The sequence below is a fragment of the Mustela putorius genome, unplaced genomic scaffold, assembly GCF_011764305.1.
Source record: "Mustela putorius furo isolate JIRA1106 unplaced genomic scaffold, ASM1176430v1.1 tig00000174_pilon_pilon_pilon, whole genome shotgun sequence".
In the NCBI taxonomy this organism is placed as follows: domain Eukaryota; kingdom Metazoa; phylum Chordata; class Mammalia; order Carnivora; family Mustelidae; genus Mustela; species Mustela putorius.
In genome coordinates, this window is record NW_025421304.1 from 31705938 (window position 1) to 31729951 (window position 24014).

Consider the following 24014-nt stretch of genomic DNA (forward strand, 5'->3'; position numbering starts at 1 on the left):
CTGGGCGTGGTGGCCCTGGCGGGGGGCGGGGGAGAGCAGGATGGCCCCTCCAAAGCAGGGCCCTCGCCTGGCCCAGCTCTGCCTCGGAGAACCCGGTCTGTAACTGAGACCTGGGACTCTGGATGGCTGCAGACACTTTCCCCAGAGGGACTTCCACGCACACCTCCCGCCTGGGGCCCTTTCTCGCTCTATTCATTTAATCCAATGTGCATTTCCTGGGCTGGAAAGGAACGGTTTAGATGAAAAGCCCATTTCATGCATCTTAAAACTCCCTGAAAATGACTGATCACAAGAGGAATTTTCACAGCCTCCTGGCAAGGGAGGGTACGAATAAGAGAAACCCCCTTCATTCAGCCACAAAGGACCGAGGGAGTCCCTTCCTTGCTGTCTTTGTCCTGTCGCTTCTGCGGTGGCCCTTCGTTCCTCCCAGCCCTTTCTCTCTGATCTTCTTACCATCTTCCGAGAGACTCCGCGGCGAGGTCGCTGTGATATTTGCTCTGTGACCGGCAGTGCGCTGTTCCTGTTTCGCTTCCCATTCTCTTGCCGACGCTTATCTTTGTGCCCTGTAAGCGGGTTCTTGTGAAGAGCTACAGATGGCAGTCTCAGTTTATAAGTATCCTAAGACCCCCAAGAGTAAAGATTTGAAGGCCAGAAAGGCAGGAGCAGCGTGTGCCCAGCGCCACTGAGCCGAGCTTCCTCCCCTGCGGCGTCCGTGACAGCCGGAGGGACCACAGCCCGAGGCCGGGCTGCCCTCCTTTTCCTTCTGTTTGAACAGAGCGAGTCGGGGCTGCCCACAGCGGGCTTGGGACCCCTCGGGTGGAGATGGGCAGGAAATAGCGAGACACTGGGGGAAACCTAGGAAGACCAGGCCCGGACTCTGGGGAAGTGAGGGGACGTCATGAGGACCCCAACCTGGGGCCTTCCCCAGAGCTCCATGGCTGTGCATCCTTTGGGACTGCTAGTGAGAGCTCCCCATTCCTTCCAGAGAGTGGTGTTGCTGGGCTGGTGGCAGTAGCTCTGGGGAGGCAGTTTGGGGGCAGTGGTTCGCAGTCCCTACTGTGAAGGCCGTTAAGAATACAGATCGCCACTTTCTGGAGGGGGCCTCGGCGTGGTCTCGGCATCCCATATGGTCTTCGGCCAACTCCGGCATACAGCCGGGTTCAGGGGTGTCTTGGGAAGGCGCTGTTGCTGGCTTGGAGGGCCTTTCTGGTTCTAAACAGTAATTGCATGACTTTGTGGGGGCGGCTAGGACACTGGTGGGACAAGGGGTGGTGGCTCCCCACTTCGAGGTGGGGGAGGGGCTGCCAGGATGGAGAACGGAGGCTGCCACCAGCAAGCAAAATGGCAGCCCCTGGTTGGAGCCCTTCGGGACACATTAAATCCCTTGGAGGAAAGTCACCACGGGACCGAGAGATAGAGGAGCATCGCTGTGCGTACCCAGAACCCACGACTCTGAGGGCATCTGGCCCTCTTGCATGAAGGGTTTGGTGGGGAAGGCATTCTGGCCGCAGCAGGGACAACGTGAGCAGCCGGCCGCTGGGCTCGGGTGGGCGGCGTGGCTGTGAGGTGAGAGGGGCAGAGCTGTGGGGAGGCCTCAGTGTCTGGGCTCAGTGCCGAGCACGGCGGAAGGGAGATGCTCACCGTCTGGAAAAGTTTGTGGTCGTAAAAGCAGCAGTGGGGAGGGATCCCTTGGCCTGGAACAAAGGACCAGTTTGGGAATCATGGGATGAAGTGATAGAAAATCTGCACCGAGCAACTTGGTAACAGGAAGCCATTTGGAACAAGGGGTGTCCCCAGGCCAATCCCACGGATGATGGAGCAGCCCTGGGCAGGCTCCTCTGGCTCCTGGCACTTGTCCTACTTGCTTGCATTTGTTCTCAGAATGTCACGTCATCACCTCTGTAGTTTGCAGCGGAAATGGCAGAGATGGCTTGGCGGGGGGGGCTTTCCCTTTACCCGTCCTAAGGCAGACTCTATGTCTCTGTCTGTCTACTTCACTCCAAGCCATGGGGCGAAGCGGTGCCCCTGCACTGGACATGTGCGTCACAAGGCACTGGGGCTCTCCGTCAGCCGGAGAGAAGGGCTGCGCCAGGGAGGAGAGGTCTGTCCTGCAGGTGCCACGCCACGTGGGACAGTCTGGCAGAATGGGACAGGGACTCTGCTCCTCCGTGGGCCTGGCAGTGTGGCCTAGGACCGGTGCTTGGCTTCACTTTGGTCGTCCGTCCCGTGAGCACAGGATCCCTGAGGACATCCATGCACCTGGCTGGAAGTTGGCCGGGGCGTGGATGGGCCAGCACGTCCGGGGCCTGAAAACAGTTTGCCAGGCTCTGTGTGTGTGTGTGTGTGTGTGTGTGTGTGTTGGCGTTAGTGTGCGGCCACTTTGTGGGCAGGGAGCCTAAGCACATCCTTGGGACGAAATCCTGCTTGGAAGGGTAGGAACTCAGAGGGCGTCAAAGAGATGGTCTCTGTCAGTGATTCTCTAACAGTTAGGCCAGGGGCTCCCAGACGCATGAGGCTTCGAGTTGCTGTTTGCCTGACTGTGTAGGCGAGTTCAGAGTCCTCACAGTCATTGTATTGAAATCCCTCCTCCCCACCTGAGACCTCAGAGGCAGCAACTGACCTGCCACCTGTGCTCAGGAGCCAGGGCTCCCAGCAGAGGTGTCTGGGCAGCTGCTGATGGGGTCACCTGCACAGTCGTACCTCCGTACCCCCATCCCAACCAGATCTGAGTTTGGGTTCTGACCGTAGCATGGCTGTGGGTGCGGTGCCTGGACTCTGCCTCCCACTCGACCACCAGGAGAAAAAGCCATGAGAACCCAGCACCAGCACAGCACTGTCCTGGCCAGGTGTGGCCAGTGTGGTCATTGCCTGCCACCCACAGACCCGGGAGGGGGTGGGGGTCAAGTAGATAAATAAACTTCCCCGGAGTCACAGGAAGGTTCCAGAGAAACTCAGGCAGGCTTCAGTCCATCAGTGGATCCAGCGATATCTGCAGCCAAGGTAACCCCAAAGCATCTTCTGAGCCCCTGTGCCACCTAGGCCATGAAACCCACGGGTTTCACACCTGTCCCCTTGTTAAAGGGGTTCAAGGTACATGACATGCCCAAGGTAGAGAAAGCACTCACAGAGGTGCCGCGTGTGTCGTTACCGGGCAGAAACCTCCATGACAGGACCCGGCTGTTCTCAAGGACATACTGTGTGTCAGTGGTTCTTGGAACCGACTGTCCTGGGGACAGCAGGATTTCCTTTAGCGAGCCCTCCCTTTGTTTTCCTTTGCTCGGAGTGTTCAAAACATGAAATGCTCGGGAGCCGTGGGCTTTTCTACCAAGGGTTCAAGGCCTAGAAGGATGGCCTCCGGCTTTTACCACCTGCCCTGCCTCCCAGCAGCACCTTTTCCTCCGGCACCAACACAACTCAGCCGGCCCCCAGGGTCTTCCCTGCAGGACTTGTGTCCCAGGCGCCTCCAGCACGGGGATCCCTCCCCTGCCATCTGACCTATACTCCGGGGTGTCTCCGCCACGTGGGATAGAAGGTGGAACCTCTTTTCTGGGGCACAAACCTGGACCTTGTCTGTGAGTCAGAGACCTCTCCTGGCATAATCCGCAAGCGCCTCAGCCGGAACCAGACCCTTCACAAACCACCTCGCCCGTGCAGTGTTCAAGGGGTCCTGAGTCCCTTGCAGTCCCTCCCATAAGCCAAGTTCCATAGGTGAAGGAATGCGAGCCGCCATGGCCCTCCTGGCCGTTCATCCTCTATTCCATAAGCATCCATCTCCGGACCGGGCCCCAGACACATCCTGCGTTGGGAAGCATAGGTTGAGAGAGGAGACACACCAGGAGCTCCACAAGGTGAAGCTCAGCGGGGTGGGGAACCACACAGCTTGAGGCAGGAGACTGTGGGACTAGCAGGGGTGGGGCAGGAGAGGGGCCAGAGGCCCTCCCAGGGGTCCCAGTTGGGGACAGCTTGATCAAAGGCCTGAAGGGGGCTGGAGAGGTCCCTGCAGATGGACAGTGGGAAACAGGCTTGGCCAGAGCACAAGGAAAATGGGGCTGGGTCTGTCAGGGATCAGGTGCGGGAGACAGCTTCTGTCCTAGGGAGCAGGCGGGACCCCTCACACGGCAGAGGGGCCCATCTGGCCACCCTGGCCTTGTACAGGGCGGGGGGCTCAGCTCTCCCAGCTCTGCACCGCTCCCATCGCGGTCCCTAGAGACAGCCCCGAACCCAGAGACAGGTTGGCTCACCCCAACCAGCTGAGACCATTTGGTTTTCTTAACCACTCCCGTCCAGATCCGGCCTGCGCTGGAGGTGTCTGTGTGAGCCCCGCCAGGGTGGCTGTGGCCCCCGGGAGCTGGCCGGGCTCATCTGTAAAGAGGAAGAGAGAACTGAGTCGATAAAAGACCCTTTCTTCCTCTCCCCCATCATGCTGCGGCCCTCCCGCCATCCCTTTCCGCGAGCTCCCAGCAAGACCCAGAAAAACAAGTCCTCGTGCCTCCTCCCACCCCCTCCCCCCCACCCCAACGAGACTTTTAAACATATCAGCGGCATCGACTGCATTAAACACACTGAATTTTTAAGGCGTGAGTTGGCAGGGTTACCGTGGTTGCCTCTGCCCTGAGGGGCACACTGCTGAGGACTGATTGAAAGAGATAGAACAGATTTACAGTTTTCATACTTGGGAAGCAGGGAGCTGGAAGGGAATAGGCATGGGGGGAAGGGAAGAAGAGCTGGGGCCCGATGGGACGGGGAGCAGTGGGGGCAGTGGGGCTCTGGAGCCTTCTGAACTGCAGATGGGAGGCGGCTCCTGCCTCCCGCTTCTAATGTTACCCTGACCTGGAAGCTCCTTTCTCTTTAAATGCCTAAAGGATCCCAGCTGTCCCCCAGGGGCAGAGCGAAGGCCAAGGCCGGAGGGCCCTTTCCAGTGGGAATGGTGGCGGTGACTCTGGGCCCTGTGTTTTCTGTACCTGACATAAGGCTGCAGTTGGGAGTGATAGTTGTGAGATCCAGGCGTTTGCCAGGGTAGCTCGTATCCCCTTGGCCTGACCACTGATGTGGACCTCAGCCAGGAGCCAAAAGAGAGAGGTGAGGGTCTGTACCTCAGTACATGGTGTTGGCCTGGTCAGTTCCCAGGCGCTGGGGATGGAGATGAAGGAAGCCCAGCTGGAGGAGAGGGGAGGGCTCTGAGCAGAAATGACTTGGCTCTGCTGCCAAGGACACCTGCACCAGAGGTGCCTGAAACTTGTCCCTCAGCCCGATGGGTCTGGCCCTGAGGCCACCTTGCAGAGGGCCATGGGGTCTACCCTGCCGGAGCTTTCCTCCAAGGCAGCATCCAGTTCTAGCCTCAGCAAGGGAGCTACATCCGGGCCTGCGTGCCCAGTGACCCTGCAGACCCCAGCCCAACAGTGTTTTCCAGCCCAGAGCTGATCCTGCCTTCCCCAGGCTACCCACTGGAGAGCCGAGCTGCAAGTCTGGTCCAGCATGGCCTCACGAGGCTGGAGGCCTGGCCCCGCCTGGGCAGGATCCGGGATGCCAGGGGGCCCCGAGGCCACAGCGCAGAAATGGAGGTGTGGGGCAGGGCAGCATGGGCAGGCGGGTTAGGAGCCGCAAGCAGACCTTCCTGTGTGTCTGTGGGAAGCTGGTTACTGGGCCCCGCCCAGCAGGAGGTACTGGATGGAATCGAGCATGGGGCCACCTCCTGTGTGACACTAATGGCTCAGTTCCTCTGAGTCTGGACGGCCCTGGAGGCCTCATCTCTTTGATCGCATGGAAGATGGGCGGGGGGGGGGGGGGGGTCGTTCCCAGGGCATTTGGCCCCGAGGGGCAAGAACATTGAAGCAGGAAGAGCAGCTGGGGGAGGCTGGGGGTGGGAGGTGGGTTCCCCGGCTTCTCTCTCAACACTGGCATCACCTTCCGCTCACATGTGCTGTTAGCCCAAGTCTCTCCATACTGGGCCAGCTGTTCATGGCCTGTGCTGGTGGCTTTCCCGTCAACTCAGGATAGTCAAGAATGGGAAAGGCCTCTATCTCCCCTTAAACTTCTCTTGAATCCATCTGGGGCCCTTCACACGTCCCTGCCTAGTAGCCTTGGGCCGAGCGGCTAGCAGGGCCGGCTGTGTCCCCTGCACCTGAGAGCCAAAGCCATTGGGCCACCAGGTGAGGGAGGCGCTCCTGGGCCCTCCAGGCTGAGTGCTCACTCCAGGCACCCCCTCCAAGGGTCAGACACACCATCTGCTTCTGCCTTTCGTCTCTCTTTAAAAAGCCAGGCTTGGGGCACCTACATGACTCAGTGGGTTAAAAGCCTCTGCTGTTGGCTCAGGTCATGCATGATCCCAGGGTCCTGGGATCGAGCCCCGCATCGGGCTCTCTGCTCCACGGGGAGCCTGCTTCCCCCTCTCTCTCTCTGCCTGCCTCTCTGCCTACTTGTGATCTCTGCCTGTCAAATAGATAAATAAAATCTTTTAAAAATAAACATTGAAAATAAAAATAAAAATAAAAAGCCAGGCTTGTGGAAGGAGAAAGGGTAGGGGAGTGGAGGGTGGCAGCCAGTGTAGACTAGCTCACTGCACTTCCCGGGCCAGCCCTCAGCTCTGGGCTCAGTGTCAGAACAGTCGGGGCGGGGTTGTGGGGGCATCAGCATGCCCTTACTTGGGGATGGGAGCTGGAGGAGAGCCCCAGGAGAGAACCAGCATAAGCATCTTGCAAATGGCCCAGGGGCCTGGGAAGCATCAGCTGACCGTGAAGGAGGTGCAGGGGCTGCAGTTTCTGACCTTGGCAGCTTTGCGGGTCTCGTTTCCAGAGGGCACAGGGAAGAGGGGTCATGGGAAGAAGTGTGACATCTTCCCCAAAGCCACATGGCGTGGTTCAGACTCCCCCCGCACAGCATGGCGGGGAGGCGGAGTGCTTCTTCCCAAGGAAGGTACGTGTCCATGCTGAGGACTCGACCCTCCTGGGCCCACACCCCGGTGTGGGGTCCCTTCCTGCAGACCAGCCTGGCCCAGGGAAGGAGCCCCCTCTCCAGCTACCCCCTCCCCTGGGCCAGCCTTGCTCTTCCCCAGGCCCTGGGGTTCTTCCTTCCTGAAAGGAACTGCTCACCCTCTTTTCACCACCCAACAGGGTTCCTCAGTGCTGACCCCTATCCTTCATGCCCTGCCAGGCCCTGGGGGTGGGGGCAGGGCTGGCCTGTTGGAGAGAGGCATCTGGAGGCAGAAGCAGCCCCCACTCACACCCTCAGAGGTGACGGCCTCTTCTTTCCTGTTCTGCACATGGTCCTCAAGAGGGAAGGGGGTGCAAAGCTGCTGGGCAGGTCTTACCCTCCAAACCAAGGCTTGGCCTGGCCTGAGTTGGTGACCTGTCCTGGTCCCTAGACGAAAAGCAACATGTGGCCCCTTTCCCACTGCCAGGACAGGGTGAAGGACAGTAATGGGCCCCCTGCTGGCTTAGTGGGGCCAGCCTGTGCCATGCCTGTCTCCCCTGCAGCGGGCAGCAGCTGCTGCCTCACAGCGGGGTTCTCCCATCTGGCCTGGGCCACAGGGCCTCAGGGTGAGACTGGCCCGTCTCGAGCCACCTGCAAGGCTGGTCGATGCCCTCCTCCTCCTCCCTGCTCTGGCCCACAGGTGGCCTGAAGCAGGGGCTGTGGGTGGCTTGCAGACAGGGCCTCAGGAGCACACCTTCCACTCTGGGCCACCATTGAGGCCACTGGCCATTCACAGCTGGAGTCTGGTGAACGGGGATGCTTAGCCAGTGTTAGTGGTTGAAGAGACAGTGACACAGACCTCATGCCAGCCTGGCAAGTGTGGTGTGGCCATTTCCAGGCAGCCCCTCTCCAGAGTGCCTTCCCCTGGCCCTGCTGTAGACCTTGGCCTTTTGAAGTTACCCCCAAAGAAGGCACCTCTGTGGAGAGGCAGTGTCTTCTCAATCCATTAGAGAAAGTGGGGGTTTCTGTCTTGGGTCAGGCCCCAGGCAGGTTGCTCCCCTGAGAGGGACCAAAGGGAACTGTTCCTTCCCTGGCATGAACCCAGACCCAGGAGCAGGGCACCAGCTGTACAGGCAAACAGCAGGGGGCTCGATGGGGGGGAGGCAAAGCCCATCCACAGGGCTCTGGCCTGAGGTGAGAGGCTGCATCCCAGAGGCCCCCTCAGGCCACATGCGTGTGGACCCCTGCCTTCCAGCCCTGAGGTAGGCCTGCGGGCTGTGCCCTCCCAGACCTCCTGGAGGTTTCCTCCTGCCTAACCTCTCTGCCTTGTCACCAGGTGTTCTCCAAGCTGCTGTCTCATGATGAATAGTACTTTAATATGAGTATTAAAAAATAGGGGCGAACGTTTAAGGCTTGCAAGCCATGTTCATGACCGCTGCCATGCCTGAGAGCCGGGCAGGCCGCCCAAGCGGGGCTCAACAGAAGTGATGACACCGCAGCCCCACGAGGCCGCCATCTGCCAGGCTCCGGTTGGGCGCCGACAGGCCCCAGGGAGGCGGAGTCGGAGCAGGAACCGGGTTCTGGAAGGGGACTCTCCTGGGTCTGGATCCTCCCCGCTCCCCCGGTCAGCCGTGTGCCTGGCAGCGTGGTGTGAGGACTTGGCTCAGCGCCCTGGGAGGACCCTGGGGCTGGGCCTCTGGAGACTCGGAGGCCCCCCTGGGCAGGCCATTTCACGGGCTTGGGGTTGAAGTGAAAAGTGGGTCCCTCCCTCCCCACCGCCCACCGTCCTACTCAAGGAAGAGCAATCAGCGTCCTGGTCCAGTACTCAGAGCCCTCCAGGCTACGGCCCGGTTGACCTGCCCAGATTACTCTTCTCCCGCCCCCGAAGATGCCTAGCTAGGACCCAGTGAGCCCACAGAGACCTGGGCTGCTCTACTTCCCGCCAGCCCCTGCCCATCCCGCAAGGACGTGCTTGGCGTGTGGTGAGAGCTCCCAGTGAGCAGCTAATACTCCATTGTTCCTGCCTTCTGGAGGCTTCGTGACCCAGCAGGCTGGGAATTGTTTTCCTTCTTCCCAAACCCCGGGTGACCTTGGGATGGGATGGAAGAGGCTGGGTGAGAGGAGACGAGGTGCGGCCTCCGAGCGAGCGTGGCCCGGCCGCCGGGGGGAGGGGGCAAAACAGCCCCGCCAGGCTCTGCCCAGCAGCCTCCTGGGGCGAGGAGACCACCCTGCTGAAGCAAACATCCAGAGCACAGTGGGGCTTGAGGCTTGCTGGAGGCCGTGCCCCCCACCGCCACTCCTCTCTGAGGAGCCCCTTCCTGGCTTCTCCCTCTTCCCCTCTCCCGCTGGTTTAACTAGCGGAGCTTCAGGGCGGCTTCTCGGGGTGCTATGTCACTGCTGTGTCCTGCCAGCGCGCGTTCAGGGGCCTCCTGAGCCAAGCCCCAGGCAGGGCAGCCAGACCCTGAGTGATGAGGGGGAAACGTAACATCCGGGAAGCCACTCTCTGCAGAGTGAAGGAGGGACCCTAAGAGCTGAGTCGGAGAGAAATGACAAGAAGATGCAAGATCCTGGAGGTGTAGTGAAGAATTGGGATTTGTTCAGATCCCGTGGGAAACTGCCAGGGGGTGGCGTGCTCTGACTGGCACTTTTCAGGGCTTGCCCCAGTGGGCAGTCCTCTGGGAGGGTGGATTGTAGGGATGAGAGAAGCAGCAGGGAGACCAGTGAGGAGACAGCTTGGAATTGACCAGAAGAGATGGCCAACACTTGCCAGGCTGGCGGGTGCACTGGACAGAGAAGCCAGGGGCTCAAGAGAGACTCCTTCCTTGGGCAGAGCAGCAGGGACACTGCTTCCTGAGATAGGAAGGCAGGGAGCCGGAGCGTGGTGCGTGGCACTGCCAAATTTGAAATGCCTGTTGGGCAGCCATTTGGGATGGCCTTGAAAACATGAGACCAGGCATGACCACTGAGAGATGCAGACGAGAGAGAGAGATGGAGAGCACGCGTGCGCTGGGCCACCACAACACGAGAGGAGAAGCAGTCACTGAAGGAGGGAAAGGCCAGGATGGTGTGCTCTCACTGGTGATGAGAGAAGAGCGTTTCTAGAAAATGTTAGAAATTTCTAGAAGGTCCGTGACCTTCTGCAGCACCATCAGTGTTCCGGGTTCTGAGGGATGCCAGGAGGCCTTGGCACCTGCCTGTCCTTACCACCACCATCCCCTTTGCTTACCCCTCCACACTTCTCCAGCTGTCTTCATGTGAGTGCCCCACCCCCACCCTCTGGCTGCTACAGGTCCCCATGCCCCGTGGTCCCCGGAGAGTGCTGCCTTGGCAGAGCCTCAGCTGTTGGCCTCTGTCATGGAGACGGCAGCAGCTGCAGGCGACGGGCATTTATGACCATTTGTCAGAATTCTCCCCTTCCTCCCTGGCCTGCCCTTCTGGAACATTTCTATCCCACGGCCCTGGAGACAGAGCTCATCCAGGGGTGGGAGGCCCAGGAAGGGACAGAAAGTACTGTCTGTGCTCTGCAGAAGAGCCAAGCTTCTTCCTATGAACTGGCTGTCACCCCCACCTTTGGTATCACTGGAGTACCCAAGTAGGGTCCCGTTAACCATGTACTACGCAGCTCTCTTCTGAGTGACCTCCATCTTGCATGGGGGTATTACCCCCAAGTAGGAGGTGAAGAAATTATGGCACGGAGACACTGGGGTCACACAGCTGTTGGAAGTACCAAGCTCTGGGGGCACACAGGTGAGCAGGGGTGCCACCCAGGTGACGGCAAAGCCCCTCCCACGCCACTATCCAGCCCCACCCCCCGCCCCAACAGCCTTGTTTCCACTTTTCTGGTGCTTTCTTCCCCAAGGCTGCTAGTTCCAGCTGGGCCTGGGCTGGAGACCGCCTGCCCACTGTTTGCACTTCGTGGTTTGGCCTCTCTATTACCAAATGCTCTGGGATTTTTCTGGAGCCGGGGGTGGGGAGGAATCTTCTGCTGTCTGGCCCCAAGGCATGGCTGGTATTCAGAGGGAAGCAGGAAACCAGAGCCTGATAAATGCAGAGCTTAGTGCGAGTTCAGTGGCCTGGGATGGCTGTGTGTCCAGCATCTTGGCTGCAAATGTGGCTCATGTTGTCTGGTTCATGTAGATCTTGAGGCAGGCCCCAGACCTTTGTACCCACAGGCCCATGTCAGGGTATGTGTACTTGCCGGGAGCAGAGGCGAGGAGTCAGGCGGACATACGTGCACCCTGTGTCCCATCCAGGGGACATGATGTATCCAGGGAGTGGATACAGAGCGCGGTCAGTGGCTCAGTGGCCATGCTCCCGACGGGAAGGCCCACTCGTCCCCTCAAGGCCCAGCCTCCGTGGGCGCCACTGTAAAGGGAACTCAGCAGGCTTCCTCCGAGCCTGTCCTTGAGACCTGCCTCCTACTGTTGACATCATCTTGGCCCAGGGACCCTGGAAAATCTGCTTTTCTCCATTCTCTGGATTTCCTGTTTTCCTTTTTATAGAACGGAGACTCCTTTCCACAAAGCCTAACCCTAACCCTACAGGACTTCCAAGAGGAGAGTTGGGGGAAGGACAAGTGGCCCTAATTCATCCTGTGACCTCGGTCAAGTCATTTTGCGTCCGTGCACCCGAGTTTCCCTTATGTGAACATCGGAGATAAAACTCGGGGTTGTCATAGGACCCGTCCATCCCACAAGCACCCACTGAGCCCTGCAGTCGGTGGGCACCATGTGCTCCGGGCGGGGGGTGGTGGGGGTCACACCTGTGAACAACACAGATAGGTTCCTGAGCCCAGGGGGGCCCTCAGAGGACGGCGCCGTGAACGGCGTGGGTTACTTGTCGCATAAAGGTCATCTCTATCCAAAAAAGTAAAGGCGGGAAGGGGTAGGGAGTGCCTGGGCACGTGGGGGGCATTGCTGTGACATGTGGGAGGTCTGGAACGTAACGTGAGGCTTCTGCAGCGACTTTGGTAGGAGAGGCCTACGGTTCCTCTTAGAATTCCATCTTGGGGTCGGGGCAGGGGACGGAGGTCATTCCAGCCTGTGGGGCTCCAGAGTTGCTGGGGTCAGAGTGAGCAGGGCTGGGAGGCATGGAGCCAGGCCCCCCGTGAGCCGCGCCCCACCCTCCCCCACAGGCCTGAGAGCTGGGGTCCCAGGCCAAACCCAGGAAAGAGCGGGTTTCGTCAGGATGCTACAAGACCAGGGAGAGGCTCCCTAGGTTAAGCCCAGAGGTTTCTGTAACCTCTCCTTGGCCTGTCTTCCAGGCAGCTCTGCCTCCTACTGAATGCAGAGAACATCTTTCACTCGATGGCAGACATCCTGCTCCGAGAGGAGGACCTCAAGTTTGCCTCGACCATGGTCCACACCCTCAACACCATCCTGCTCACCTCCACGGAACTCTTCCAGCTGAGAAACCAGCTCAAGGACCTGAAGACTCTGGTACTCCGCGTCCATGGGCTCGGGTCCCGGGTGTGGTCCCACGTGCACACAGGCGCACAGCCGTGCTAAGCCACCCTTACCCCGGGGGGCTCATGGTGGGGAGACGGGACAGAATCTGAGATCTCCGGGTCCAGTGTGAACTATGGACTCCCCTGGCTTGCTGCTCAGTGCCAACCATGGCAATAAGTCAGAGGCCGTCTCCTTGGAGCCACCTGCTGCAGAGATCTGTACCCACGGAAGGCTCTGGACTCTGCTCCAGGGTCTGCGTGCCCTCCGTGAGCTGCCAAAGACCATGCCTTTTCCCCTTGTTGACACCCCACACGCCAAGCACACTGGCTTCTGGGACCCAGTGGCTCACGTGTCCTGGGCCGTGCTGCCCTGTGTGAGTCAGGCTTCTGGGTTAAATCGTTGCCAGACATCAGGGATCATTGCTGGCCCTACCCTCCTTCTCAGCCATGGTCCTTCCCTCGAACAGGGGAACAGATCTGTCTCAAAAGGCCCCCTGTCCTAAGCCAAGGTATCCCAGTGCTACCTGGCCCAGGCTTTGGATAAGGGCCTAGTGGGGCCGATCAGTGAGAGGGAGGTGGGGGACTGCTCACTGTTCTGCCAGCCTGCCCTGAGGTCAGTGTCCGGTCAAGGGCTTCGTGTGGCCCACGAGCAGGAGGCTGAGCTTCGGAGGGCCTCCGGAAGTGGCTGCCACTCTGGGTGTGCTGGTGGCTCCAGCGGCTTCGTTCCCCGTTGTGGGCCGTGGTCTCCACCCCACCTCCTCCCGCAGCTCAGACCCTGTCTCTGCTCCCTCTCAGGGAGTCTCAAGGATGTGCACGCCTGCTTTAGGGCATCGCAGGTCAGGAGCCGCGGAATGAGCAGGCCACACCTCTGTCTTCTTTCTCTGGTTCTTTCCACACACTTGCAGAGGACTGACTTAAGAATTCTTCTCAGGGCAGGGGCTCCCTGCATGTGGGCTCAGCTCCTGGGCTGGTTCCTGAGCACCAGGGGGGCTGGAGAGGAAGGAGGAGATGGGGCATCTGAGCTTGAGACGGGGTGCTGCCAGGGAGACCCCAAGGCCTGAGGAAGCCTCCTCCCAGCCCCACAGGCTCCGGGACCACAGCGTTCCGGGGAGGACAGTTACTGTTCCTTGCCAAGGGCAGGAATGCCGGCGCAGAGGACAGGCTCACGCCCGACCAGGCCCTCACAGCCAGCACCACGTGGCTCTGTGGTACTGGGAGTAATGACAGGGTCTGAGGAGGAGCTGTCAGCGTTTCCTTTGTGACGGCTTGTTTCCCAGCTGGGCTGCCAGACACAGCCCTGGGTGCTGAGCTGGCTCCCCGGGGCTGCGCAAGAACCCCCGGATCTCAGGCCCCGGGTGGGAAGGAGTCGGGGCTGTGTCGGCCGCTCACACCTCTTCCCCCTCAGGAGAGCCAGAACCTCTTCTGCTGCCTCTACCGCTCCTGGTGCCACAACCCCGTCACAACCGTGTCCCTGTGCTTCCTCACCCAGAACTACCGGCACGCCTATGACCTCATCCAGAAGTTGTATCCTTCCCGTTCATCTGCCCAGGTGGCAGGCCCAAGGGCCACGCTCCTGCCCCGTCACCCCCCTCCCTGCCTCCAGGCCTCGTGACCCCAGGACCTTGGAGGACACCGAGACGGGTGTATTTGAGAGCAAGCTGGGGGCAGCAGACAGGGTCATCTGGGTCTCGTGGCAGGATCTGCCCTGGCAAAACCTTGTAAGCCAGGGACCGAGGCTGAGGGGTGCTGACAGGGCCACCTAGGTGTGGGTGCCCCCGGGTGGGAGCAGGGAGAGGCCCCGGGAATGGGGAAGGTGGGTGGACTGCAGTGGGGGGACCCGGGTGAGGCCTGCACGCTTGAGTTCTGGTGTCTGCACCATTGCTGGTGAACTCAAGGACCTTCTGGGGCCACAGAGCCAGAGGGAGCCCAGGTTGGCTGGGACAGCGGGGAGAAGCAGGCGGAGGGAGAGGCCTCAGCCGAAGAGAAGACCCGCAGCTCGCCTTGGGGCCTGGAAAGGCATCTGTGGGCAGATTGGTCACAGTTCTTAGAAGGCTGACGCGCACCAGCTTCCTCTGTGAATGCCCAGCTCGTGACCCTGGATTAAAAAGCTGCTTAGGACACAAAATGGGCCTCCTTTCCTGATGGGAGCGGGAGCTGGGGGTAAGGAGAGAATTTTCCTGAGGTTCTTCCACTGAGGGTCGGTGTGGCCTCGCCTCACTCCCCGAGGCTGCCTGCTCTCGTCCACACCCTAAATTTGCTTTTCTCAGTCATTGGTGTGGCCCAGAGACTGCGGGCCACATGCTTGCTTGCTGCAGCCCTGACCTTGGCCCTGCCGACAGGCGTCCAGGAACCGGGACCTTTCCTCCGCAGCCTCCCCCTCCACCCCCCCCCCCCCGGTCTGCAGGGCTGAGATAAGAGCCTTTCAGAGCCGGGAGGGCGCAGAGGAGAGAGCCCCCGCACAGAACCAGAGTGCCCACGCAGGGGGACCCTTGGGCCCTTTTTCACTGAGGGATGGAGAAGTAAAAAGGCAGGTAGACTGGTGGACCTTCGTGCTTCAGCAGAGCAGGCTCTGCTTCTGAAGCCAGGACCCAAGTGGGAAGAGCCCGCGTTCCCAGCCCCCGAGTCCCCCCCTGTCCAGCGGCCCGCACTCCCACAGAGGCCCCTCCCAGAGGCCCGCCGACCCGGCCCAACAGTCAGACTTTCCTTGACCCCCCCCCCCAGCGGAGACCTGGAGGTCACAGTGGATTTCCTCACAGAGGTGGACAAGCTGGTGCAGCTGATCGAGTGCCCCATCTTCACATGTAAGAGCCTTCCCCCCACCGCTCCGCCCTGCCTCAGGGAGGGGGCGGGGAAGGGGCTCCCCCCACCGGCGGAGGTGGGGAGGGGGTCCTCCAATGCCGGAACAAAAGGCCGGGGATGACAGTGCTGGGGCGTCCAGTCCAGCAAGACCGGGACGAGTGGCATCAGGGCGAGTGCCTGAAGGTGGGTCTCGCAGATGCAGGCCATCTGAAGCTGAATGACATCCCCACTTGGGGACCCGGAGCGGCCGGTCCAGAGCTGTTCCCACGCCCCCTGCAAGCACACTGCCCTGTGCCCCAACTCTCAGAAGCTGAGGGGCTCCCTGGGCCCACCTGCAGGGGCTTCTCTGTGCCCAGGAGCTACATCTTCCCCTCTCTGCAAAGCAGAGCTGGCCTTCGTGGGGAGCGGCTGGGCAGGAGCCGCCAGGTGGTCACATTTAGGCTGAATGTGCAGAAGTGGCCGCTGGCCACTGGCCGCTGGCTGGGGCGCGCACAGCCCTTGGCATCTCAGCGCACCTGGCGCTTGCTCCCCGGAGAGGGCAGCCCCCAGAATAAAAATCCCGCGCTTGCAGTAAGTCAGGAAGCAGGAAGGCAGCCCTGCCGGTGGCCTCCCTCCTGTCCTGCCGGTTGCCCCAGCCTCCTGCTCCCTGGCAGCGCCTTGAACCCGTCCGAGCTTCTCCACACAGCCGGGCACCACAGGGCTAGAGGCCCGGGACAAAGACCCTGTTCCCAGCGGCGTGCAGCCAAGCCTGTCCCACGTGGTCCCCTGGCCTGCCATCTCACTTCCCCAAGGGCCTTCTGGGGCAGCCAGGCATACACACTCTCCTGAGGTCAGGTCCAGCCTGACCCCGGAGAAGCCACGAGTGCCCTCTCACCAGGGCTTTGCGGGGGTGACCGCAGCAGAGGCACCCTGCTCCCGCTCGGCTCCCCATCCCACTCCCGGCTTGCCTGGCCTCCCGGGGACTGGCTTGGCCCCACAGCCCCAGCTACTCGGGTCTCCACGGGCGGCTCCTCCCTGTGGCAAGAAGAGGGTTGGGGTGCAGGGGCTGGGGGCAGCTGGGCTTGGCTGCTCTGGCTCCAGCGGTCAGCCCAGACCCCTGCACGGCTGCTGGGGTGCCGTGGCCTCTCTGGGTGTTGGTGGCACATTTCCCCCCAGTGATGCCTGGGACTGGGCCTTCGAGACACAAGAAGGCAGGAGCCCATGATTCTCCCGGAGGGGCTCAGAGGAGGGCGGCGTGGGGCTGCTGACTTGGGACAGGTGCTAGGCAGGACTGGGGCGCCGCTCCCATCTAGTGCGGTACTGCCAGGGCTGGTACCTAAGGTGGCTTTCCAGAAGCACCTACCAGACACTCTGGAGCTTGGTGCCGGTGGCCTCCCTCCACACGCACCAGCGCTCTTCCATCCTGCCCTCCCTTAAAGTTGCCCTAATCCGGGCTTTCTCTCCTGCTCACCCTATTTATAGCTCTCTTGTGTTGGCACGTGCAGAGCAGACCGGGGAATCTGTTACACTCCAGGCCCCGAGCCCCCTCATTACCGGGCTGCAGTGAGGGTAGGGGCTCAGGGCCCAGGCCCCGCGGCAGCACAGGGGTTGTCAGGCCGAGGGCTCGCTCAGCACAGATGGGCAGGAAGAAAGGGGGGGATGCCCCAGGGACAGGCAAGGTGACGCTGGAGGAGAGGGCGGGTGTGTCTGGCTGTGGGGGAGCCCCTGCCTCCCTCTAAAGCACAGGCCTCTGGCTGGCCGGTTCCCAGGCAGGCCTGGGGCAGTGAGTGAGCCCTGACCTCTCTCCTCTGCCCTGCTGCAGATCTGCGCCTGCAGCTCCTGGATGTGAAGAGCCACCCACACCTGATCAAGGCCCTGTATGGCCTGCTTATGCTGCTGCCGCAGAGCAGCGCCTTCCAGCTGCTGTCCCGCCGGCTGCAGTGCGTGCCCAACCCCGAGCTGCTCCAGACCGAGTGAGTGCTGCTAGGGACCGCTGCCCTCCATCCTGCCCCCAGGGGAGGCTGGCCAGAGGGGTCAGGCCCAGAGGGGTCTCCCTTGCCTCGGAACCACAGCCCCCGGCCACCATGGAGACCGGCCACCCCACTGCCACCGGCCCTCGGGCCTCTCAGGGCCCCAGGAGGAGGGGCTGCAGGACGGTTTACAAGGTGGCACAGGCTAACGATACCTTCTCCACACGGTCAGGGTTGAGTTAGTCAAAAAATGCGAGAGCATGCCAGAGTCACCCAGACGGATGCCCCTGGAGGGAAGCCACTTGCAGGACGAGGTGGAGGGAGTTCGGTTCACATCCTAGGCCAGAGATAAGCGCCCAGTCCCACTCAGACAGGCATGAGAGCCCGGCCTTGGGTGGCCGTCTCCTCGGTCTACGGCAGAGGCTCCAGCCTGGGCCTCAGAGAGACCCCAGCCTCGCTGCGGCCTCCCTACCCTGGAGGGAGCCTACCCTGGGGACGGGAGACGGGCTGCATCTGCAGCTACCCCGCTCAGGTCCTGCCCATGGGAAGAGCAGGTCCTGGGCACACCGCCACCACGAGTCCCAGCATGGCCGCCTCCAGGCAGGAGGGCTGTGGCCCCGGGGGAGGGGGCTGTCCAGCCCGGCTCCCACCCCAAACCCATGGCTGGCCCGGCCCCCAGAGCCTGCGGGGCTGTGTCTATATTTGGTAACCCTTGCAGGCTCTGCCTCATCCACAGGCATCTGGCATCCGAGATGGAAAATTTCACTTGTCAGGTCGCCATGGAAACCAGCAGAGCCACTGAGGAGATTTACGCTGAATGGAGCACACGCAGCTCGCATCAGATGCCCTGTGTGTCTAGAGTTCCCTCCCAGGCTGTTAGAGCCACTTGGCAGGCCTGGCACCTCGCTTTTTGTGAAGGGCCTTGGGCTTCGGCCCCTGGGACTGATGCGGGCAGCCTTGGAATGGGCAGCCTAACACTCAGGGCCCCAGACCCAAGCCCCGTGCCCTCTGTGGCACTGGCTTTAGGCTCCCACCACCCCTCCCGTCCCGCTTGGCCTTTCCAGAGGCTGGTGGCGGACCACCTGACAGGCTGGCTACCCAGGCCGGCTGGAGGCAGGCCGGCTGGAGGGGCTTGAGTCCCCGGCGGGTGTGCCCCCACCCCCCACCCCGGCCAAGGCCCAGCTCCTGCCTACCCCACCCACTTTCCCGGACAGTGGTGCTCCAGGAGGCAGAGCTGGACACAGTCCCGGCTGCTCCTAGTGATGCCTGAGTGATCCCCAGGGAGCAGGGAGTTGCGGTCCCCATTGGATGCCCCTGGTGGGGATACCTCTAGCTCCTGGGACTCAGGCCCTGAAGCCACACCGTAGCGTCCCTGGCCTTGCCTCTGCACCAGCCTTTCTACTGTCTGGGTGTTAGGGTCACCTGGCAGGCACTTAGGAGGAAAAGTGCAGTGGTGAGGACGGGAGGAGGAGGCAGGAAGGGCTGCTTCCTGTGACCTTTGGTTCTGGTCCACACCCCCAACCAGCCCGCCTTCCAGACCCTGCACTGCTGAGGGCCAGATGCCTATCAGAGCTCTGCCCATGACATCTTGTGGGGGGTGGGGTTGTAAAGCTCGAGGTGGTAGGAGCCCTCACGGCGTGCTCCAGGCCCGGGGACAAATGTGCAGAGGGAGGGAAGCTGGGGATAAAGGATTCTCCCTAAGCGTCCCATGGTCAGAGTCAAGGCAGTCTTGGGCCGAGGGTTTGAGACCTCTGGGTTCTCAGCTCAGTGGGCAGGCCACAGGCCTGGACTAGGATCTAAGATTTTTTTTTTTTGAACAGAGAGAGAGATCACAAGTAGGCAGAGAGAGAGGGGGAAGCAGGCTCCCCGCTGAGCAGAGAGCCCCATGTGGGGCTCGATCCCAGGACCCTGGGATCATGACCTGAGCCAAAGGCAGAGGCTTTAACCCACTGAGCCACCCAGGGGCCCCCTGGACTAGGATCTGATCCACGCTCTGCTCAAGATTTGCTGTGTGACCTCAGATCCGTCTCTTGGTTCTCGGTTTCTTCATTAGTAAATGAGCATTTGGGTTAAATGGATGGTTGAGGCTCGGCCCAGCCTTCAAGGCCCCAGGTACCCAGCCTTTCTTCGCAGGGACCCTGGAAGAGTTGGCACAGAAATGAGCAAGGAGACATTGGGCGGGGAGGGGGCCCCAAGAACAGCTGGGGGAGGGGTCAGATTGCAGGGTTGGGCACAGAGGGACAGCTCACACCCAGGAGAGGGAGACAGGGACAGTCTCAGCCCTGGGAGGGGCAGGCAGCTGGAAGACAGCTTTGGGTTGCCTGACAGGCCTGCAAGCCAGGAACAGCTGGGGGTGGGGGATTCTGTACCCCTCCCCCATCCCTCATTCTGTGTGCTCAAGGCGCCAGCAGGGCTCGGAGACCCTGGCCACACTCAGGCTTCCAGGCTACTCCCCAGAAACCATCTCAGTGACACAGGAGGGAACCTCTGAAGCAAAAAGCTGGTCACAGGTGCATGGGTGGGGGTGGCAGGAGAGAGGGCCAGCTTTGGGTCTCTCCGCTGCTGGTGGGGTGTCCTCCAGCCACTGACTGCCCGCGGGGTGTTGTCAACAAAGCAGGAAGGGCTTGCGCGACAGCTGTGCCCGCTGTGACAGGCAGGGAGAGGAGCCCTGGCCCACATGCTCAGAGGAGACCTACCCTACCCCCACAGGACACGCTCCTCCCCATTCCGACCCCCCTACACACACACAGAAGACCTCAGGCCAGGAGGGGTCCAGGGAGGGAGGGCCCAGGGAGCACAAGGTGTGGCCCACTCCTCCCCACCCCCACACGCTGTCCCAGGCACCTCTGGGCAGATCCCCCGGGTTGGCTGCCACTGCTGGCATCTCCACGGAAACCCCTAATCTCAGTCCTACTCTGGACCTGACGCCTGGGCTTGCCATTAGTGTCGAGGGGAGCAGCAGACAGACCCACGGACGCCTAGGCACGTACTGCAGTGTCCCATCTGGGCGCGTGTTCCCAGGCCCACAGGTGTCCCGCATCTCTGCCTGAGGGGCTGGGGCTGCGCCTGGCCACTCCCTAGCGAGAGCTCTAAACCGCAGGGTGTCCCTCGGCTTCCCCAGAAGCCCAGGTTATTCTCTCAGGGAGGTGACACCGGGACCACAGAGCTACTATGACAGGGAGCCTCCTTCCCCGCTCCCAGGGGAGCTGAATACAGGAGCTGGAGTTCAGAATGCCACCCGCAGCCTGCCCGCACCAGAGCCACGTGGCTCCTGCTGGTCTTTGGTGAACCGATGTTGCCTGAGGCCCAGGAAAGCGGGGGCCAGGCCGCTGTCTAGGGTGCCTTCAGCAGGGGGGAACACAGAGTAGGTAGGGGGCTACCTCCAAGCTCCAGCCCCATCCTGACTATGGAAAGGGTTCCCACCGCCCCTGGTCCTGCCTCAGCAGCCAAGTGAGTGGTCAGAGAGGCCTGTCAGGGGCCAAGCTTATTGGGGAGCGTTTCCTTGGGGTGAAGGGCCATCGTTTCCCCCCCAAGTGGACTGAGCCACAGGTAAACAGGCGGCCTTGAGCTGCTGGGTCCCGGCTGGCCTCAACTCAAGGACCAGGGTTGTAGCCATGGTGGCCCCCTATCAAGCTGGGGCTGGGCACCAGGCTAAGCCCTTCCGTGTCGAATCTGAGGGAACCCTCACACCTACCCCATGGAGTGGCTTCTGTGGCCGTCCCCCCTTTACAGAGGAGGAAACTGAGCCATGGGCCCAAGGTCCAGTGGTTAGGAAGTGGTTGTATTCCAGTTGGATCCCGGCTTATCTAGCTTGTGTGTTCAGTTCTTGTGCCTCAATATTGGGGTCTGTCCATGAACTCAGGGGGTCCAAGGATTCTCATGAACAGCCCACAGCCTTCATGAGACTCCCCCCTTACTAGGGCCACCAGGCCTTAGGGGCTAGAAGCAAATATTTTTCCAGCCCACACAGATCTGTTTCCTAAGCCAGAGAGGCTCAGTTGAGAGAGAAGCAGACTTCCAGGAGATTCTCTGGAGGGGTGCTTATAAACAGGGCAGGGCCCCAGGGGATCTAGTCCCTGGGGCAAGCTGAACAGGGCTATTACCCTGCACGACCCCAGGGAGCATCAGGCACATTGTAGCTGCGCTCTGCACGACCTGTGCAACCGTACAGAGCAGGGGGAGGGGGTGGTAACAACAGGAGTTGTAGGAACCGCCAGCATGCCCGGTGGTGAAACCAGCTCTCCTCCCTCAGGGACAGAAAATGACCACAGGCCTTTGGACCTCAACACTCAAAAATCGATGTCCTGCCAAGCTAAAGGCCCAGTAGAGTCTCTTCAGCAGTAGACAGTCCTTGTTGTCTGCAGGCCTAGTCCTGCCCCAGAGAAAGGGCCAGGCTGCCTCCTCCCCCTTCTCCCTGGACCCTGTTCCAGGCCCCAGCTGGCTTCCTGGCTGGCTGCTAGCCCTGGCTTTCACCCCAAAGGGAGCCAGTCGTAAACAGGAAATGCTTCCCAATGCGATGCCTGCTCTGGGCCCCATTGCCAGCCCACAGACTGAAGACCATATCCAAGCAGCACTGTTGACTGGTCCCAGCACTTAAGGGGGAGGGGATTTTCATGGGACTCCCCTGCTTTGGGGCTGACCGTTGGGCAAGGGATCCCGGCCTTGAGGCAGACGTACTCCCCCAGGTTGAGCTCCGTGAGCCTGTGGCCCTGCCCTGACCCCGGCCCTCCTATGCCCGGTGCCACCTGGCCCCCAGCTCCCTCCCCGGCTTGCCGAGACTGATGCTGAGCCCTTCTTCTTCCCCAGAAACAGTCCACAAGCAGCCCCCAAGGCGCAGAAAGCGGATTCCTCCAGCATCGACTACGCAGAGCTGCTGCAGCACTTTGAGAAGGTCCAGAAGAAGCACCTGGAAGTTAGGCACCAGCGGAGTGGGCGTGGGGATCACCTGGACCGGAGGGTTGTCCTCTGACGGTCCTGGCATGGAGAAGGGCCCAACGAGTGGCCCCGTGGAGCATTCAAGGTCTTCGGGCCCCCACCCTGAGGAGCTCGAACACCTGCCTCAAGGGCAGGGCCGGGCCTGGCCACCAGCTCGGGGGAAGGGCACAGAGGCTGGCCACCCAAGCTCCTCACACAGCCCAGCCCTCTGGGCCCCCATTGCTGGCAGCTGCACCCTGGTGCTCAGGCAGCCGGCTTCCCACCAGGGTGCGGCCGAAGCCTCAGACACCACCCATTCTCTGGGACCAGTCTCTAACATCCTCTTGTAAAAGAGCTTGACCTCTCTCCAGCCCGCCAGCGCTCTGGCCTCGTGCTGTGTGTGCACACTGGAGTATGCATACCTGTCTGCAGACAGGGACCAGCCCGGAAGTCCGTATCAATGACACACCCCCTGCCCCAATAAAGAAATGACGGAAACTCGCAGCCGCACATGCTTGCTCCTTCCCACTGGCACTGGCGCTCTGCCTCCCTGATGCCCACAGCTGCTCCAGGACCATGTTGCCTCAAGGAGTGTTGGCTACACCTGGAGGCTGGTCACCTGACAGTTCCCTGATGGGCCTCTTCTGGGTCCCACTCTCACCACTGGAACCCGCCCCTTCCTGGAGACCACCAAGCACTGGCCTGGCCTGAAACCCTGAACCCTACCTTCCCAGGCACCTGACTCTTCCACCCAGATTCCCCTGGGGAATGCAGCCACGTCCCCTTTGAACAGGGGAACCAAACCATGAGTTTCTGAATGAAAGGGCATGCCCTACAGGCTGCACATCACTGGAAATGGAAGGGCAGGGACTGAGGAAGCATCTCAGGTGCCCACCTTGATTTGGCTAAATAAGCCGCAGTAGCACACGCCTGGTCCTGAGTCCACCAGACTCCAGCTCTGGGCAGCCTCTGAGTGGCCTAATGAGCGCCCAGGTGGTTCTCATGAAGGCGCCGGGGGTGGGGGAGAATGAGTTTGCGCCTCTCGGGGAGGGTGGGTTTCCCCGCCTGGAGTCTCCAGAACGAAGAGCATAACTCGCTGCCCGTTGTCCACGTGAACACCGCGTGCATCCCCAAATACGTGCGCCCAGGCGTCGGGGACTGGGGCCGGCAGCCCACCTCTGCCCCGCTGCCGAGTAAGCAGGTTGCCCCGACCCGGTCACCACACCCCAAAAGCTCATCCTGCCCTCTCCCTTACTCCCCAATGCGAGTGGCTTCGGCCCCGCTTGGAAAAGCAGCCAAAGAGCTTCTGGAGGACCATGCGGACTCATCATTGCCTGGGATGGAACGTCCCAAGGCAGGCGACACCCCACGCCCCCCCCCCGCTGTGTGTCGTGTATTGCGCCCGCGGGACGCCCCCAGAGGAGTCCAGCCCACCGCCCGATCCCTAAAAGCGCCCGAAGACCCCGGCCCGAGACCACAGGCTGGAATGGGGTGCCGAGCCCCTTCCCGGGGGGTTGGGGCAGACACCCAACTCCCGGGCTCCACCCGCCAGGCAGCCCCGCGGGCCCCGCCCCAGCACCGCCCCCGGCCCGCAGCGGCGCCCGAGCCCGCCGGCCCCGCTCGCCCGGCCAGTCCGGCTGCGCCCGGGCTCGGATTTCAAAGCCGGGCTCCGGCGCTGAATGGGCCTGCGCCCCGCCGGCCTTTCCCACAGCCCCCGCCCCCCACCCCCGCCGCGGTCCTCCCTCCGCCGCGCCCACGTGACGCCCGAGCCGCGGCGGCTCGGATTACCGCCGGCGCTCCAGTCCCCGCGCCGAGGCCGCGCCGCCAGCTGCCCGCGCCGCGCCCCCCGCGCCGCCCGCCCCGCCGCGCCATGGCCCGTGCCGCCCCGCCGCGGCCCGCCAGCCCCGAGCGCCGCGCGGCCGGCCGCTGAGCGCCGCCCGGAGGCGGAGGCCCGGCCCGGCCTCGGAGCGAGCGCCCGCCGCGCCCGGCTCCCTCGG

General features: G+C 61.8%; 1 protein-coding gene across 1 annotated transcript in view; it reads left to right on the plus strand.

Annotated features, from left to right (window-relative positions):
• The window catches only part of VAC14 (VAC14 component of PIKFYVE complex), a 98309-nt gene extending 75788 nt beyond the window's left edge, over nucleotides 1–22521 (plus strand). Inside the window, exons 15-19 of the mRNA XM_004754040.2 lie at nucleotides 12173–12347; nucleotides 13761–13879; nucleotides 15077–15156; nucleotides 16956–17106; nucleotides 21910–22521. Coding sequence (XP_004754097.1) covers nucleotides 12173–12347; nucleotides 13761–13879; nucleotides 15077–15156; nucleotides 16956–17106; nucleotides 21910–22072 — 688 coding nt within the window. The 3' untranslated portion in view covers nucleotides 22073–22521. The remainder of the gene's footprint in view (nucleotides 1–12172; nucleotides 12348–13760; nucleotides 13880–15076; nucleotides 15157–16955; nucleotides 17107–21909) is intronic.
• The last annotated feature ends 1493 nt before the right edge of the window (nucleotides 22522–24014 follow it).